This window comes from Rousettus aegyptiacus, unplaced genomic scaffold (assembly GCF_014176215.1).
Source record: "Rousettus aegyptiacus isolate mRouAeg1 unplaced genomic scaffold, mRouAeg1.p scaffold_m13_p_3, whole genome shotgun sequence".
NCBI lineage: Eukaryota > Metazoa > Chordata > Mammalia > Chiroptera > Pteropodidae > Rousettus > Rousettus aegyptiacus.
This window is the reverse complement of record NW_023416306.1, coordinates 3,858,323-3,874,731: the sequence shown is the minus strand read 5'-3', so window position 1 is coordinate 3,874,731 and position 16,409 is coordinate 3,858,323. Positions and strand designations below refer to the sequence as shown.

At 61.8% G+C, this 16,409-nt stretch overlaps 1 protein-coding gene across 17 annotated transcripts in view; it reads left to right on the top strand.

Moving 5' to 3' along the window:
• Positions 1 to 16,409, top strand: part of PRRC2B (proline rich coiled-coil 2B) — a 79,898-nt gene that overhangs the window by 45,162 nt on the left and 18,327 nt on the right. For 15 of the 17 annotated variants that reach the window (XM_036218339.1, XM_036218344.1, XM_036218338.1 and 12 more), the window contains exons 12-17: positions 2,291 to 2,606; positions 4,045 to 4,238; positions 6,020 to 6,215; positions 11,631 to 11,847; positions 12,528 to 14,603; positions 15,880 to 16,076. In XM_036218339.1, the coding sequence (XP_036074232.1) occupies positions 2,291 to 2,606; positions 4,045 to 4,238; positions 6,020 to 6,215; positions 11,631 to 11,847; positions 12,528 to 14,603; positions 15,880 to 16,076 (3,196 nt within the window). The remainder of the gene's footprint in view (positions 1 to 2,290; positions 2,607 to 4,044; positions 4,239 to 6,019; positions 6,216 to 11,630; positions 11,848 to 12,527; positions 14,604 to 15,879; positions 16,077 to 16,409) is intronic. The other 2 variants (XM_036218342.1, XM_036218348.1) reach the window with 2 other exon arrangements.

The window sequence follows — 16,409 nt, the reverse complement described above, 5'->3', positions numbered from 1 at the left end:
GAAGCTCAAGCCGTCTTTAATTTGGCCGTCGGGAGCCTCTTCAGTCTTGCGTCTTATCCTTTCTACGCGTCTCCACCCTTCTGTGAGCAATTCCGTGCTTTCTTAGAACAAGCCTTTCCAAGCACCTTCCATCCTTGCCGGGCCTGAGCCCCGGAAGCAGCCCTCAGGGTGTGGAGGAACGAGGCGGGGCCCCAGGACTGCTCGCTGCAGTGGGGGGTCACTGCTCCTGGCCTCGCAGCGGACAGTCAGGGAGTGTTTGTGTGTGTGTCCGCGTGTGCGTGTGCATCCAGGGAGACGCACACACTGGTGCTTTTACTGTTTCCCTGTCTGTGTGGAAAACCACGGGTTAGCCGTGTGGCCAGCTCCACAGAGCCCCTCCCACTGCATACTCGTTCCTCCCGCTCCCGTGAGGAGCGTCTCCCGTCGCCTGCAGTGTTTACACTGACTCGGCCAGCCTCCCGTGTGTGCCCCGTCTCCCATGTCTGCCGCCACCCCTGCCCCTTGCACAGACGCCCTCCCCTGCTCAGGTGCCCACACCCACGTGGCCGCCCTGGCTTCCCTACAGGCCCTCTCTCTCTCCGAATTTCGCCCTCGCCCAGCTTGGGGGGCTCCACCTCCCACACCAGCCCTCCGTCCACAGGGCCGCCCCTGTCGCCCGCCTGGGCTTGGGCCACCTGCTCTGAGCCACCGTGACTGTCGCGCCTCATGAGACAGCGTCCTTGGGACCGACAGGGTCAGGCGGGCGGGGCTGATTTGCGTGCCCTCGGTGGACCCTGCATTCTCAGTGCCCCCTGCTGGAGGTTCCGTGTCCTTGGAAAGCGAGAATGCCCATTAGCCTCAGTCTTGTTTACTGAGCACCTGTTATGCGCCAGGCACTGTGCTAGGTACAGGGGACACAGAAGCGAAACCGAATAGACTCAGGGCGGCTCTTGGAAATCTGCCTGACGTTCACCCAGATTCCACTCGTGCACCAAGGCCGCCCCGTCCCCAGGGCCGCACGTCCATGTCACGAGCGCAGCACTGCGAGTTAATCATGGGTAGTGTCAACAGAGGGGAAGTCTGTGTGATTTTATGCCTCCAAGTTTTTGAGGAGATTGTTATAATTCAAATAGTTTATGGAACATTATAGTTTATCAAATGATAGCTAATGTTAGGGCAGTTTAGACAGGCGTATCAAAAGTCTCGACAATACGCACGCCCTTCGATTCTGCTGTTTCGTTTCTGGGAATCGGGTGTGCGCTAAGGGTCACCTGCAGGGGGGTGCCGGACGCCGGGGTGCGCGGGAGAGGAGGGCGCGAGACGGCGCACGGCCGTCACAGAGCAGGGACTGAAGTCGTGCTCGGGAGCACGGTGCAGGCGGCCTGCCTGCTCCGGCCCCGGCTCTGTCGTGTGAGGGGGGTTTGTCACGTTTCACGCCCGCGGTGGCTGTCTCCAGGTCACGAGGACACTCCAGGAGGCGTGTCGCACGGTGCGTTTGTGGAGAAAAGGCAGAGATCTTGGTGGTTTTGATATCTGATGATTTTTGACAATTCCGTGTAACATATCCATGTAACTAGCACTCCAAACAGGAAGTGCGCGCGGTTTCAGCCGCCGCAGCCCAGCGGCATCCGTGGGCTGGGGCTAAGTGCGGGTTCAGTGCCGCCCGCGCCGTCCTGTGCTCGGCGTCTCTGCCTGCAGCCCGGGGAGAGCCGGCCGCGGTGCTGCGGGGTTCACGTTGCCGGTGGCTGTCCAGGGTCTCACAGCCAGGGGGAGGCTCGGAAGTGGATGGAGCATCCAAAAGAGATGTTTTTAGAGATGCTTTTTTTGGTCTATATATAAAGAACCACTTTGAAACTGTCTAACTGTGAATTTCAGTTTCTCATCACTGTTCATGCCCAGAGGTTTGTTTATTTTCGGGGGAGGAGGGAATAAAGCAGTTTTATGACTAAGAAATGGTGACTGTGTGGCTTCCAGGTCCTGGTGATGAGCCACAGGGGCCCGAATCTGTGTGCGCATTAGGGAGGCGAGCGTCCACTTACCGAGTGTCTCCTGCGTGTTGGTCACAGCGTCGAGTGCTGTGTACCCATTTCAGGGTTCCTCTGTCATCCCCAGTTTGCAGATGAGGCACTAAGGTCCAGGACGGTGGCACGTGCTCTAACGTCCTGCCAAATACGGTAAAGAGCAGAGCGGGATTAAAACTCACATCCGCCTGAGGCATCGCAGTGGCCCCTCGAAGGAGCTCGAGGGTCTTGGGAAGGGTCCCGTGAAGGGAGCAGCCCCGTCTCATCAGAGGCTTCTCTTCCCTTGGCAGAAGTCCTCTGTGGGCAGCATGTTCAGGCAGCAGTCCATCGAGGACAAAGAGGACAAGCCGCCGCCGCGGCAGAAGTTCGTGCAGTCGGAGATGTCGGAGGCGGTGGAGCGGGCGCGGAAGCGGCGGGAGGAGGAGGAGCGCCGTGCCCGGGAGGAGCGGCTGGCTGCCTGCGCCGCCAAGCTCAAGCAGCTGGACCAGAAGCGCCGGCAGGCCCAGAGGGCCAGCGAGGCCCAGGCCCAGGCGGAGAAGGACGCCCCCCGGTCGCCAGGCCCCGAGAAGGCCCCCCCACAGGAGAACGGCCCTGCTGTCCGCAGAGGTGAGCGCCGGGCTCTCGCCCCGCAGCCCGGGCCGCCGGGCTCCGTTTACGTCCCCCTGGCTTCCCCGCACGGCCTGTGGCTCGGCGACATGGTCCTGGGAGCAGCGGTCGTTACAAGCCTCAGCCTGGGTGGAACGCCTGGGCTCACACCCTGTTTCAGTTACTAAGACTAGGTGACTGCACACTCTCCAGAGCCTGTGTCCTCGTCTGTGAAACGGGGTGGTGACATGCGTCCCTCCCTGCACGCTGAGGGGCCACATGCTGTCACGTACGTGAAGCGCTCGGCACGTGGAGTAGAAGGCGCGCGTGCACTTACGGGCACGGCCACTGCCGCCCCGGAGAGGCAGGCACTGGGGGACTTAGCGACACGCAGGGCCCTTTCCCGGGGCGTGGGAAGGAGCCCGCCTGCCCCGCACAACCCGTTCTCCTGGCGTTGACTCCACAAGAACGGATCACGGAGCTGCGCGGGGCAGACAGCGTCTCGTGGCAGTTTTAAAGGATACGATCAGCTGAGCACATTGTGATTTTTCTTAAATCAGTTAAAACCAACTCCTTTTTAGGAGCGTCGATGGGCCTGATGTTAGTTTCAGCCCCTGAAGGCTTTTTGGGGTGGTCCTGCGGCGGGGGGTGGTCTGAGGCTTCAGGACCCTTTTGGGCTGAGGAGCCTGGGAAGGAGGACAGCTGTGCCTCGTCTCGCGGTCCTCGCTGCGACGGGCCAGTGGGGCGTCCAGGGAGCAGCTAGCCTTAGTGCGAGCGTGGTCAGTGGACCCTGGTCCCCGGGGCGGGCCCGGGTGTCGGGTGCACGGAGGGTCCCCGCCTTTCCGTGGCGCGCTGCTGGGTCCGAGCGGCGTGGCATCGGGCTCCTTAGCCCGCTTGCCCTTTGGCGTGGAAGTGAGGACACAGGTGTCCCTCGTGCTTCGGTGATGCTGGGGAGGAAGCAAGGACACAAAGCTGGGTCGGGGACGAGGGGGAGCGAGGGCGGTGGGCGGTCGTGTGGAGCACTTCCTGTCTGGTGCCGGTTTAGGTGCATTCCGTGCACTACCTCGTTTAATTTCTTACTAGCGCGCCGCCTCGTCCTACAGGTGGAGAAGTGGGCGGGGCCCGGGCACAGCTTTGGGTGTGTCGCGTCGAGCTGTTCAGATGACGGGCGTGTGGGCCGTTGTCGAGCTGGCGGCTGCTTTGTTTTACAGGGGTCTTTTTAGTGACGCCGCTGCCACCTGAACTCAGTCCCCAGCTCCACCGCTGGCGCTGTGGCCTCAGGCCGTTCACCTGACTCTGAAACCTTCGTTTCTCTGAAGCGTCGGTGATGTGGGGGTCCATGAGTTCGTGCGTGGGAAGCATTTGGCATTGTGCCGGGGCGAGAAAAAGCATTTGCCGTGGGTTTGGCCAAGCTTTCGTGAGCTCACTGGGGCCATTTCTCTGGCTGTTTGCTCTGCAGGCTCCCCCGAGTTCTCTGCCCAGGAAGCTCCCAGCACGTTTCCAGAAGAAGCCCCCACAGCTCCTGCAGCTGTGGCTCAGGGCGGCAGCAGTGAGGAGGGGGCCAGGGAGGCGGGGTCCCCTGCGCAGGAGTTCGGCAAGTACCAGAAGTCACTTCCTCCCCGATTCCAGCGCCAGCAGCAGCAGCAGCAACAGGTAAATAGGGCGTTTAAGAGGTGGCAGGAAACAGACCCGGCTCCCGAGCGGCGGTCCCCCTGCCCTTTCCCACGCCCCCTTCACCGGGAGCAGGAGCCACCGGCACGGCCCAGCCACCAGCGAGGGCGGCAGGACTTGTGCTCAACACTCGGGGCTTCGGCGGGTCGGCTCTGACCGTTGTTTCTCTCTCCTGCGAACGAGTAAGGCCTGCGTGTGTTGACCTCGTTGTCTGATACCAGTGGGAACAGGCAGTGGTGTGTGCACTGGCCTCAGCGGAGGTTGGGTGGAAGAGAGGTTTTTTTTCACTCGGAGCCGGTTGCCAGGGCTGCTCCCCAGCCCTGCATGGCCCCACCCTAGGACCTTCCCAAGGAGGGAGAGGCCTTGGGGTCGCTTGAACCGTCAGAGAGAGGTGTGAAGGAGGAAGGCTGTAGGCTTTGAACCAGGGAACCCTGTGTCTGGTCTTAATGGTGCAGCTTATCTAGTCGTCTGTGTGTCAGCTAGGAAGTGGGAACTCCTGCCTCAGTGGAGGCAAGGGTTTTATGACGCCTGTAAACCTGAGTTATCAGTGTTATCAGTATCATTTTATTGGCCTCATAAGCCTTAAAAAGGGACCTGCCCATTGCCCTGAAGAAGAGATTTTGCAGGAGGTGGTTGCTGTGGGGGCTGTAATCTCAGTGAGCTCTTGTCCTGAACGTCATCTCTTATCTGATAGCTTTCCTTGGCAGTTCGTGCCTCATGGGAGTAATCACGGGACAGATGTGCTGGTGGGCAGTGCGGTCTGGGGGACCCTGAGAAGGTGCATGGGCGTCACTTGGCCCGGCAGCTGGGCACGCAGTCAGTCATTGCTAATGACAACGGAAAGGTGTTCCACACGTGTGCGCTGAGGGAGCAGATCCAAGGCTCGAGCCTCTTCCGGAGTCTGTCTGAGTTGCCTTTACAACCATCCCCTTTCCTGGGGCTCCTAGGAAGCGCTCCGGGGTCCACAGGGCCAGTGCTCTTTCCGGGAGGGTCCACTCACCATGTGTTTGTGGATGGCAGCGTGGGTGAGCACCAGGCAGTCACGCGTGCGTGGCTCAGGGAATGACCGACTGGGGAGCTCTCTGGGCCCCCCCGAGCCACACGCAGCGGTAGCAGTTCTCCGGCAGGGGGCCTGAGGAGGCTAGTGATGGGCAAATCCTTCCTGAAGAGTAGGAGCTCTGAAGGTGCCAGGGCAGCCCGAGGGGTCTGGCCAACAGCCTGTCTGCTCAGGTTCCTGGGGACCTGGGGTCTAGGCGTGCGGGGTCACTGTGGGTGGAGGCCCAGCCTCCGGTACGGGCTGGGAGAGCTCTGTGTGCCGCGGGCCGCAGACCCCAGAGGTCCCTGGGTGCCGGAGCTGCCTGGGGAACCCAGCCCGGCCGCAGGCTGTGGGCCCGGCTCCTTCACACATGGGCAGCTCTCCTGATCTGACGACTGTCGTCCGTGGTGGTTTCGGGCAGGAGAGGTTCCTGGGGCTGCTCTGGCCGCTGCCAGGAGAGTGTGTGATCTCAGTGGAAACCCAGTCCGCCCAATAGCCAGGGGGCACTGGGCTCGGGTCCAGACGACAGCATGACTGTCCCCCGGGTTTTGGGAGCGGGGCCACGGCCCGGAAGCCGTAATGCGCCGGAGCCTCCCTTCCCTCTTGGCCTTCTGTTCTGGTGGGCTTTCTGTGCCTCCCGACGGGGAGCTGGAGGAGCGTGCACGCGTGGTGGGGGGCGGCGCCTCTGCCGTGGCCCCTGTCTAACTGGGCCTCTCCCCCCGGTCAGGAGCAGCTGTACAAGGTGCAGCACTGGCAGCCGGTCTACGCTCCGCCCTCCCACCCACAGCGCACCTTCTACCCACACCACCCCCAGATGCTGGGCTTCGACCCCAGGTGGATGATGATGCCCTCCTACATGGACCCACGGATCACGCCCACGCGGACCCCGGTGGACTTCTACCCCTCGGCCCTGCATCCCTCCGGTGAGCTCCGGGGCTGGCGGGCCCCGCCCAGGGTGGTGATGGGGGCGCTGCCTCAGGCGTTAGAGCCTTAACTTCCTCGCTTGCCGAATGTGAGGGTAGGATAACAGTAACTGACACAGTCTTTGGGCAGCATCCTCGAAATCGTACGCTACCAGTTCCTTAATTTTTATCTCCTGTGCTGCTTTGTTCCTCGTTTGTCCTCATCTTGTCATTCTTAATGTTTTTTGCGCCTTCTCTGTTTTTTCCCTTCATTAGTCCCCTTGATTTTTTCCCAAAGGTTTGTCTAATGCCCTTTTTAAAAAGCAGCTTTCGGGTTTCTTAATTTCTCTTACTTTATTTCTTTTTTTTTTTCATTAGTTTCTGCTTTTTTTCTTATTTCCTTCAAAATTATTTTCATTTTCCAACTGTTTTGGATGCCCAGGTTGTTAATTTTTAACTTTTCTGATGTAAACACTTATCACCTGAGCTGTGATCCCTGTGAGTGTCACGATACAGGACTTTTATCATTATACGGTTCTAAACGTTAGTCTGATTTTGATTTTTTTAATGATATTTTCTACATTTTCCAAATACGATTATCCTTACGGTGTGAGTTTCTATTCTTCTTGGTCCGATAGTACAGTCTGTGTGACAGACGGGGGTCATCAGACTTCTGGCAATGCCAGGAAGCGGATATTTGAAGCTCGGGAGCAGCGACTCCGTTCGGCTGCTGGAGAGACGCAGCCGTCGACGGCAGTAAGGGGAGAGGCCGTCACCTCCCGGGGCGATTTCGCTCAAGGGCTGGAGGCTGCCAGCCGGGCCCCGGTCCAGGTCCCTTGACGTTTGTTGAAATTTTCTTCGTAGACTATAACATGATCTTTTTTTTTTTTTTAATAGTCCATGGTTGCTTGAAAAGAATATTCTCTGAGGGGATGTGGTCCGTTAAACGGAGCGTGCTAATCGCCGCCGTGCGAGTATCTGTCTCATCACCTCATCGCAGTGATCTGTGCCCTTGACCCATTGCCGAGCGGTGTGTCGCGATCTCCCGCTGGGCGAGCCCGTGGTGCCGGCCTTGTCCGGGGGTGCGCCCTCGTGCCCGTGAACCGCGCCGCGGCCTTTCACGTCCGCCCGTCTGTGGCGGTGCCAGCCCCGTTTTCTGCTGATGCGTCGTCGTTTGGTATCCTCCCTCCAGCTCCTTCCGTCGGCCTCTCCGAGCCCATTTCTGGGGGGTGTAACTTTGTGCGTGCACGTGGTCTCCGTGCCCCGAAAGTCTGCCACTTTATTGCCAGAGTTGATCCCTTTAGGATGACTGGGAGTATTACGTTTGAGTTTCCCACCCTCCTGTTTTATGCTTTCTGTTTAATTCTCTTTTCTATGCTTTTTTTGATCGTTTCTCCTTCTTTTGTTGTTTTTCTTACATATTTTCTATCTCAGTGTGGTTACTTTAAATTTTGACATGTGCCCTTGACTTACTGTTAACAAAGGCTAGTCAGGGTGTTCACCCTTCACCCGAACTCGGTTACCCCGCGACAGCTTCCCCTGTGACTGCTGCTGAGCCTTGTCGTTCTCCCTGTCCTCACGCACACCGAATGACTCGTTAATGTTCTCGTCGTCTTATCCGTCTGTGCTGGTTCAGATGTGCCTGTGTGTTCATTAGTTTCTTTGCTGCTTTTCCCCTTCTTGCATCTTTTTCCTTCCATCCGGGTTCGATTTGCTGGTTCCTGACATACCTCTGCCGAATCCTCCGGGAGAGTGCTTTGGCAGCAGGTCGCCTGAGAGAGGCTCGCGTCCCCCTTCCTCTCGAGTGGCGGCGCAGCTGGGTGCGGCAGCCTCCGTCGGCGGCCGCGTTCAGCCAGCCGCGTGTCCGCTGGCTCCCGTTGCCGCGACAGCGCGCGCCACGTCGGGACCCACTGCCTTCTCCGGCGGCGTGCAAGGCCCCCCTCTGCGTGATCGCTCAGCCCCGGCCCGATGCGCGCCGTCTCCACGCGCGGCTGCACCCGCCCTCACGGCCTTCTGCCTGGGACTCGGTGCTCAACCTACGGGTGTCTGTCTTCCGTCACTTCTGGAAAATTCTCTTAATTGTTGGTCCAGACGTTGCCTTTGTATCCTTTCTTCCCAGGACGCCACTTGGATTATGTTGTGCCCTCTCGGGCGGTCTTCCAAGCCTCTCAGACGTGAGAGGCCATTTCAGGGGCACCTGAGGAAATGCCTCAGGGCTGCCTCCCGTCCAGTTTTCTCTCCGGCCGTGTTTAATCCGCCTTTTTTTGAACTGTCCCATGAGTTTTTAATTTTAGCGATTCTCATCACTAGAGGTTTTTCCTCAGACCTGTTAATTTGGGGGGATCATGCTTTTTAAAAATTCTTTCATACTTTTTAATCATTTAAAACATAAGTTTCTGGTGTTTAACAGATCATCCTATCATTCGAAGTTCTTGGGATGGCGTATAATCCTGTGGGCTCGCCGGGGACTCCTGCAGGCTTGCTCCCCACACATGTTTGGGTGGTTTGGGTAGTGTTGGACTGCGAGCTCATCTTTCACAGAGCTCTATTTGTAGTGGAGATCCGGTGTGGCCTGGGCTGAGCAAGTCCCTCCAGGGTCCTGCCAGCTTAGAACCACCTTCTGTTTCCCTGTGGGTTTCTGGAGCAGTCGGGGACTTTAAGCGTGAGCTCCCCTCTCCCCAGAAGCTGTATGCAAGCTGGCATGTGGCTGTGGATTCCTAGGGGGGACCGTTTTCCTTATCCTGGCCTGGGCTAAGACATTAACTTAATCATTTCCTGTACAAAAGAGCAGGCGCTCTTCAAATCCGCCTCTGAGGAGGACCTGACCTTCGAGGATCTTGGTTTTAAGCAGCATCTGCCTTGTGTGGGAAAGCCCTACCCCCTGTCCTGTGGGGACATTGAAGTCTGAGTCCACAGGTTAGGAAGGCCGACAGGTGTGTCCCCCTTCCCCTCTTCAGGAGGTACCAGCTCCTGGTCAGGCCTGTGGCTGGGGTTCGGGCTCCCTGGGAGGTTCTAGTTTTCTAGGGGAGACACAGCCCTGCAAGTGAGTGATGTGTTCTGTCCGGCATGTTGGTGGCGGGAGGGTTTTCAGGTAATAAGGGCTCTGCCATGTTGCCAAAACGGAGCCGAAGGGTAACGCGAGCAGTTTAGCTGCCCATCTCATAAACAGTCCTTGAGACAAGGTGTGCACACCTGGAGTCGCATGTCAGCGTTCGCACAGAGCCCCGCACACCTGGAGTCGCATGTCAGCGTTCGCACAGAGCCCCGCACACCTGGAGTCGCATGTCAGCGTTCGCACAGAGCCCCGCACACCTGGAGTCGCATGTCAGCGTTCGCACAGAGCCCCGCACACCTGGAGTCGCATGTCAGCGTTCGCACAGAGCCCCGCACACCTGGAGTCGCATGTCAGCGTTCGCACAGAGCCCCGCACACCTGGAGTCGCATGTCAGCGTTCGCACAGAGCCCCGCACACCTGGAGTCGCATGTCAGCGTTCGCACAGAGCCCCGCACACCTGGAGTCGCATGTCAGCGTTCGCACAGAGCCCCGCACACCTGGAGTCGCATGTCAGCGTTCGCACAGAGCCCCGCACACCTGGAGTCGCATGTCAGCGTTCGCACAGAGCCCCGCACACCTGGAGTCGCATGTCAGCGTTCGCACAGAGCCCCGCACACCTGGAGTCGCATGTCAGCGTTCGCACAGAGCCCCGCACACCTGGAGTCGCATGTCAGCGTTCGCACAGAGCCCCGCACACCTGGAGTCGCATGTCAGCGTTCGCACAGAGCCCCGCACACCTGGAGTCGCATGTCAGCGTTCGCACAGAGCCCCGCACACCTGGAGTCGCATGTCAGCGTTCGCACAGAGCCCCGCACACCTGGAGTCGCATGTCAGCGTCGCACAGAGCCCCGCACACCTGGAGTCGCATGTCAGCGTTCGCACAGAGCCCCGCACACCTGGAGTCGCATGTCAGCGTTCGCACAGAGCCCCGCACACCTGGAGTCGCATGTCAGCGTTCGCACAGAGCCCCGCACACCTGGAGTCGCATGTCAGCGTTCGCACAGAGCCCCGCACACCTGGAGTCGCATGTCAGCGTTCGCACAGAGCCCCGCACACCTGGAGTCGCATGTCAGCGTTCGCACAGAGCCCCGCACACCTGGAGTCGCATGTCAGCGTTCGCACAGAGCCCCGCACACCTGGAGTCGCATGTCAGCGTTCGCACAGAGCCCCGCACACCTGGAGTCGCATGTCAGCGTTCGCACAGAGCCCCGCACACCTGGAGTCGCATGTCAGCGTTCGCACAGAGCCCCGCACACCTGGAGTCGCATGTCAGCGTTCGCACAGAGCCCCGCACACCTGGAGTCGCATGTCAGCGTTCGCACAGAGCCCCGCACACCTGGAGTCGCATGTCAGCGTTCGCAACAGAGCCCCCGCACACCTGGAGTCGCATGTCAGCGTTCGCACAGAGCCCCGCACACCTGGAGTCGCATGTCAGCGTTCGCACAGAGCCCCGCACACCTGGAGTCGCATGTCAGCGTTCGCACAGAGCCCCGCACACCTGGAGTCGCATGTCAGCGTTCGCACAGAGCCCCACACCCCTGAAGGGCAGCGTAAAACCGCCGGCCTGGCGCACATCCGCCGTCCAGCCAGGTCGCCTCAGCTTAAACACACGCTTGACAGCAGCTTTGGCTACAGATCAGCTTTGTTAGGAAACTGTGTGAAAAATCACATAATTTTTCTCCACGGACTGAGGCCCAGTGGGCCCTTTGCTGTCACCTGCCCCAGGCTCCCCCTGAGTGTGGGGGAATCGTGAACAGCTAGTTCAGCAGTGGTGGGACGGAGATGCCGCCGTTACCCCAAACTCCTCGGGCCCCTTTGCCGCCATTCGCGCCTCGCCACCCACCTGCTGTTCCCATACGAAAACGTGGAGTGTTGCCTTTGATCCTAGGATTAGAGATGAACCAAGACCAAAATCCCTCTGCAAACTTTGAAGCAGGCGAACGCCAGTTTGCCAGCTCGATGTTCTAGGCAGGCGCGTCTTCCTGTGTCTGCAGACACCTCCGGCCTCTGCTCACACGGGGTCTCGTTGCCGACTGACGGGCCCCGCCTCCTGCCAAGGTCTGTGAACGCTCTAGATTGCGTGCGGTCCTCAGTCCCATTTCCTGGTTTCACGAGCCCTCCAACACAGGCTGCTTGCTCCGGAAGCTCGGATTGGTCTCACAGGCCAGAAACAGGTCTTTCCACAGCTCGGATTGCGTAGGACGGCTTCAGCGTTCTGTGGCCAGAAAAACTTGCGATCCCAGCGGTGCTAGGCCAGTGGGGTGCCACGTCCACATGGTGGTCGGGGGGCGACTGTCGTCTCATTCGGTCCGTTGGTCGACCCTGAGATTGGAGCCTGGCTCTCTGACGGGATGACATAGTCGAATTCTTTCCTTCCCCAGGACTGATGAAGCCCATGATGCCCCAGGATTCCCTCGGTGGGACCGGCTGTCGCTCTGAGGATCAGAGTCGCGTGCCCCCACTGCAGGAGAGAAAAGTGACCGCCATCGACCCGGCTCCCGTGTGGAGCCCCGAGGGCTACATGGCGTTGCAGAGCAAGAGCTACTCGCTGCCCCACTCGAAGTCCAGCGACGCTTTGGCCATGGACATGCACGTCAGGTGAGGCAGACGTGGTCGTGGCGACCGCGCCCGAAGGAAGACTCCTGGTCCTGAGTGAGGGGGCTCTGGGAGGACGCTGCCCCGGGGACACTGCCCGAGGGAGAGGGGCGTGCGTGAGGGACGCCAGTGCAGTCTGGGGCGGGAGCGTGCCGGGGGCTGCTGGGATGCGTTCGTGCGACAGGCGCTCGTCCGACGGCAGGACCGTAGGCTGGGGAGCGGTCCCGGGCCCGAGGCATCTGAACCTGGGGCAGGGCGAGGGGGTGGGGGCTCCCAGGGCAGGCGGGGTTGAAAACGTGGGTCCTGGCTCCTTCCCGTGAAAGCAAAGCAAGCTGGCCCGGCGCCCCCGAACTCATGGACTCCCCGGCTCCGACTCACTCGAACCAGAGGACCCCCAGCCGCCCTGTGTCCCGGAGGCTCGCTGAGTCCCCCAGCAGCCTCTGCACTCTTGACCCCCGGACTCCAGGGCCGCCGACCCGGCCACGGCCCAGCCGCTGAGACCTGTGTAAAGATAGACGAAATGTTGGTGCTTATGTTTTTTTTTTCTTTTTTTTTTTATTGTTTTTTTATTTTTATTTTTTTTATCCACATTTTTTTCTTTTTAAAACTAAGCTGTGTGTTCAGCATGGAAAGCAGGAACCAGGCTCAAATCACATTGACTGCTTTTTCTGGTTCCTTTTCAGGAATGAAAGCTCTTACCCCGCCTCACCCGGAAGGTCAGGGGGCGTTTTAAGTGCCCAGCGTGGTCTTGAGGAGAGAGGGGAGGAGCACTTGAGTGCTTTTGACAAGAAGGCCCCCGCAGACTTTGACAACTGTGTCTCCTCTCAAAGAATAGGCCAGGAGCTTTTGTTTCCATCCCAAGAAAATGTGCAGGAAGCGGGTGCTCCTGGGGGTCACGCCCCCAGCCTCAGGTGCTCCCCACTGGAGCCCGGTTTTGCCCCCGCCGAGAAAGCGCCAGAGTATAGCAGCTGGGACGTTGGCCACCAGCCCAAGGCCGGCGACAGAGCTGGCAGCGTGGAGGAGGCGGCGCTCCAGGAGGAGCCGTCCTTCAGCGGCTCCTCCTGGGAGAAGGAGGCGGGGCCCGGCCAGCAGCCGCCCCTGCAGCCCGAGTGGGCTCCTGAGCCCCGGGGCCCTGGCAGCCAGCAGCAGGAGCAGGGCGGCAGGACCCGGAGGTCGGGGCCCATCAAGAAGCCCGTCCTCAAAGCCCTGAAGGTGGAGGACAAGGAGAAGGAACTGGAGAAGAGTAAGCAGGAGCTGGGGGAGGGGAGCACCCCCCTGGCCAAGGAGAAGGCCCCGAGTCACCAGGCCGAAAAGGACGAGGACGAGGAGAACGACCCCACGCTGGCCAACGCTGCCCCTGCCGCCTCAGAGGGCCAGGCCTCGGCCCGTGCTCGTTTGGGCCGCGAGGCCAGCAAGTCGGAAGAGGACGAGAAGGCTGACAGGGCCTGGGAGACCAGACCGCCCCGGGAGTCCGGCGACACCCCCCCGACAAAGAGGAATAACTGGATCTTCATTGATGAGGAGCAGGCCTTTGGGGGCCGAGGGCAGGCCCGGGGCCGTGGCCGCGGCTTCCGAGAGTTCACATTCCGAGGCCGGCCTGCCGGCGGCGGCCCTGGCATCTGCGGAGGTGGGGTCCTCGGGGTGCGGGGCATCTACACCAACAGCCAGCGGGGCGGCCGGGGCCGGGGGCTGCGAGAGCCTGGCCAGCCGGAGGACTTCCCCAGGGCTCGACCGCGGCGCCGCATCGCCAGCGAGGCCCACAGCGAGGGCTCCGAGTGTGAGGAGCTCCCCAAGCGGCGTCGGCAGAGGGCCGCGGAGGGCGGCCTCGGGGGGCCGCCGGACCGGGAGGAGGGCGCCCCAAAGAGAGGTGACTTCAAGGACTCCTGGCGGTCCAACAGGGTGTACCCTGAGGAGCACGGCGGTCCAGATGCGAAGAACCGCGGCCCGCGGGCCTTCGGCCGCGCCCTGCCGCCCCGGCTGAGCAACGGCGGCTACGGGCGGCGGGCCTCGGTGGCCCGGGAGCCGGCCCCCTGGCAGAGCAAAAGCCCGGGCAGCTGCTGGCACGAGTGCGGCTCCGCGGACGCCTGCGGCCCCCGGCGGCCCGTAGACAGAGACCCCGTCCCCGACGCCTACCGACACCCCGACCCGTGTGGCGCCCGTGCCTTCGAGGCCGGCCGCGTGGAGGACAAGAGGCCCTGCTTCCCAGACGAGCACGCGGTGGACGCGGACACCGCGGACAGCCGGCCCTTCCGGAGGCGGCGCCCGCCGCGCCAGGACAAGCCCCCGCGCTTCAGGCGCCTCCGGCAGGAGCGCGAGGCCGTGGGCCTCTGGGGGCCCGAGGACGAGCCCCACCTGCTGGCCGCGCAGTGGCCGGCCAGGTCCAGGCTCTGTGCGGGGGACAAGAGCGTCGTCGGGGGCCGCAGGTCCCCCGAGCTCCCCTGCCAGAACTCCTCCGACCACGCCAACGAGGAGTGGGAGACGGCGTCCGAGAGCAGCGACTTCAGCGAGCGGCGGGAGCGGCGAGACGGCCACGGGGCCGAGCCCAGCGCCCCGGGCGACGCCGGCCTGCCCGCGGCCGGCGCCGGGGAGAAGAAGGAGCTGGCCAAGAGGAGCTTCTCCAGCCAGAGGCCCCTGGTGGACAGGCAGAGCCGGAAGCTGGAGCCGGGAGGGTTTGGGGAGAAGTCCGTTAGGCCAGGTGGTGGTGACGCCTCTCCCCGTTATGAGAGCCAGCAGAACGGAACGCCTTTGAAAACCAAAAGGTAACACGAAAGCAAAACCCCAGGGTCTCTCGTTGCTGTTGTTCTGTCGTCCGGCCGGCGTTCCAAGCCGCACCGCATGCATGCCTGTCACGCCGCGCGCCAGGTGCCCCGGCCCCACTCCGGAGGGGCGGCCGCCCGCCAGGGCCGTTGTGTGTGAGCGTCCCCATCACCTGCCCGTGCACCGCTTGTCTGCTGCTCTGTGGCGTCCTGTTGTCGCTGTGGCCTGGAAACTGGCACCACAGCCGTCCCCGCGGTGGGCCTCGAGGGCGGCTGCTCTAGCACCTGTCCCAAGGGCTCCGCCTTCACGGGTGCCCCGGAGTCCTGCCGAGGGGCCGCTGTAGCGACAGCTGTTCCCGTGCCCTGTGCGCACTGGCCAGCCCGTCGGACGCCTCTGCTTCGGGGCTGCCGCTGGGCAGCACCCCACTGGGGCGTTGCTGCTGGCTGTCCTGCCTCCTCTCCTCCCTAACGGGAGGAGATGGGGCACCGCCCTGGGGACTGCCACCGCGTGTGGTAAGAGCCAGGCAGCAGCAACGGGGGTGGGCTGGGCTGCCTGACGCCCGGTGGTCATCTCTTGCCCAGAAGTAGAGGCTCCGAGGTGGGTGGTGTGAGCTGCGTGTTGGCTCATCGCCCGCAGGTGGCCCCGGCACGGGGGGAGAGGACCATATGCCGGGGTGGCCAGTGCAGCCGGCCTTCCTGACCACGCACAGGCCACAGCTCATGTGCCGAGGAAGTCTGCTTCCCACCTCCCTTCCTTCTCAGGGTCCTGGGCACAGAAACCTGGGGCGTAGTTAAGTCTTCCCCGAAGAACGAGCCTTAGGAGAACACAGGATACTTCGAGGTGCTGGTCCAGTTTAGCAGTTTAGCTTTCCAGGACGCACGTGCCGAGACTTAGCTGTGCTGCTCACTTCTGCCCCAGGAGCCGGGCAAGGCCTCGGCTCCGTGCCGACGGGAGCAGAGGCACCTGCTGGGTTCTGGGCGCGCCCCTTCTTTCTCTCCCTGCCAGAGCCCTGCCGGGTTTGGCACACCGGGGGTGAGGACAGAGGCTCAGAGCCCTGGACAGGGGTCGGGGAAGAGCAGCTTTGGGACAGCTCTCCGGGAACGGGGTGGGGGGCCTTGCATGTGGGCCTGTGCACGACGTGCCGCTGCCGGACGGGCCGGTGGAAGGACGTGGGTGCAGGTCGGGGCGCGCGTGTGCCGCGCTCGTGCGGTCGTCCGTTTCTCTCTCCTTCCCAGCCTGTGGTCGCTTCTGCGCTAACGAAGTCCTTCTTCCTTTAAGGTCCCCGGATGAGGTCTTGCCGGGAGGTCTTGGCTGCAGCAGCGAGAGCAGCCCCTATGCCCTGGAGCTGGCAGCCCACGCCACCGCCGACGTCCCGGATGCCCCGTGCGAGAAGGCCGAGCAGGAGGCCAAGCTGGCCGCCCAGCGGCCGGGCGAGCAGGGGGAGACCATGGCACAGTTTGACCTGAGCTACGGAGGTAAGCCTCGCCTCACGCCTTCGGGTTTGGGAAGGGCCCGGGCAAAACCCGCCTGTGGGGCTTCGGAGCTGTGGGCCAGGCCCTGGCCACGGAGCCGGGCGAAGCAGGCGCGGCCCCTGCCCTCGCGTTGCTCACAGCCTTGCCGAACCCGTGACAGCCCCGCCGTGCCCCGGTCTTCAAAAGGGGGAACCCACGGCCCAGAGTGCTTGGCCGGTTTGTTCAGGGCCACGTGCTGGTTAGGGGAAGCGCGTCTGTGTCCCGAGGCACCTCTCTCAACCGTAGCGTTACTGAGGTCTCTCGAGTTTGAGGTGACAGTGTGTCAGACGGTGTGAC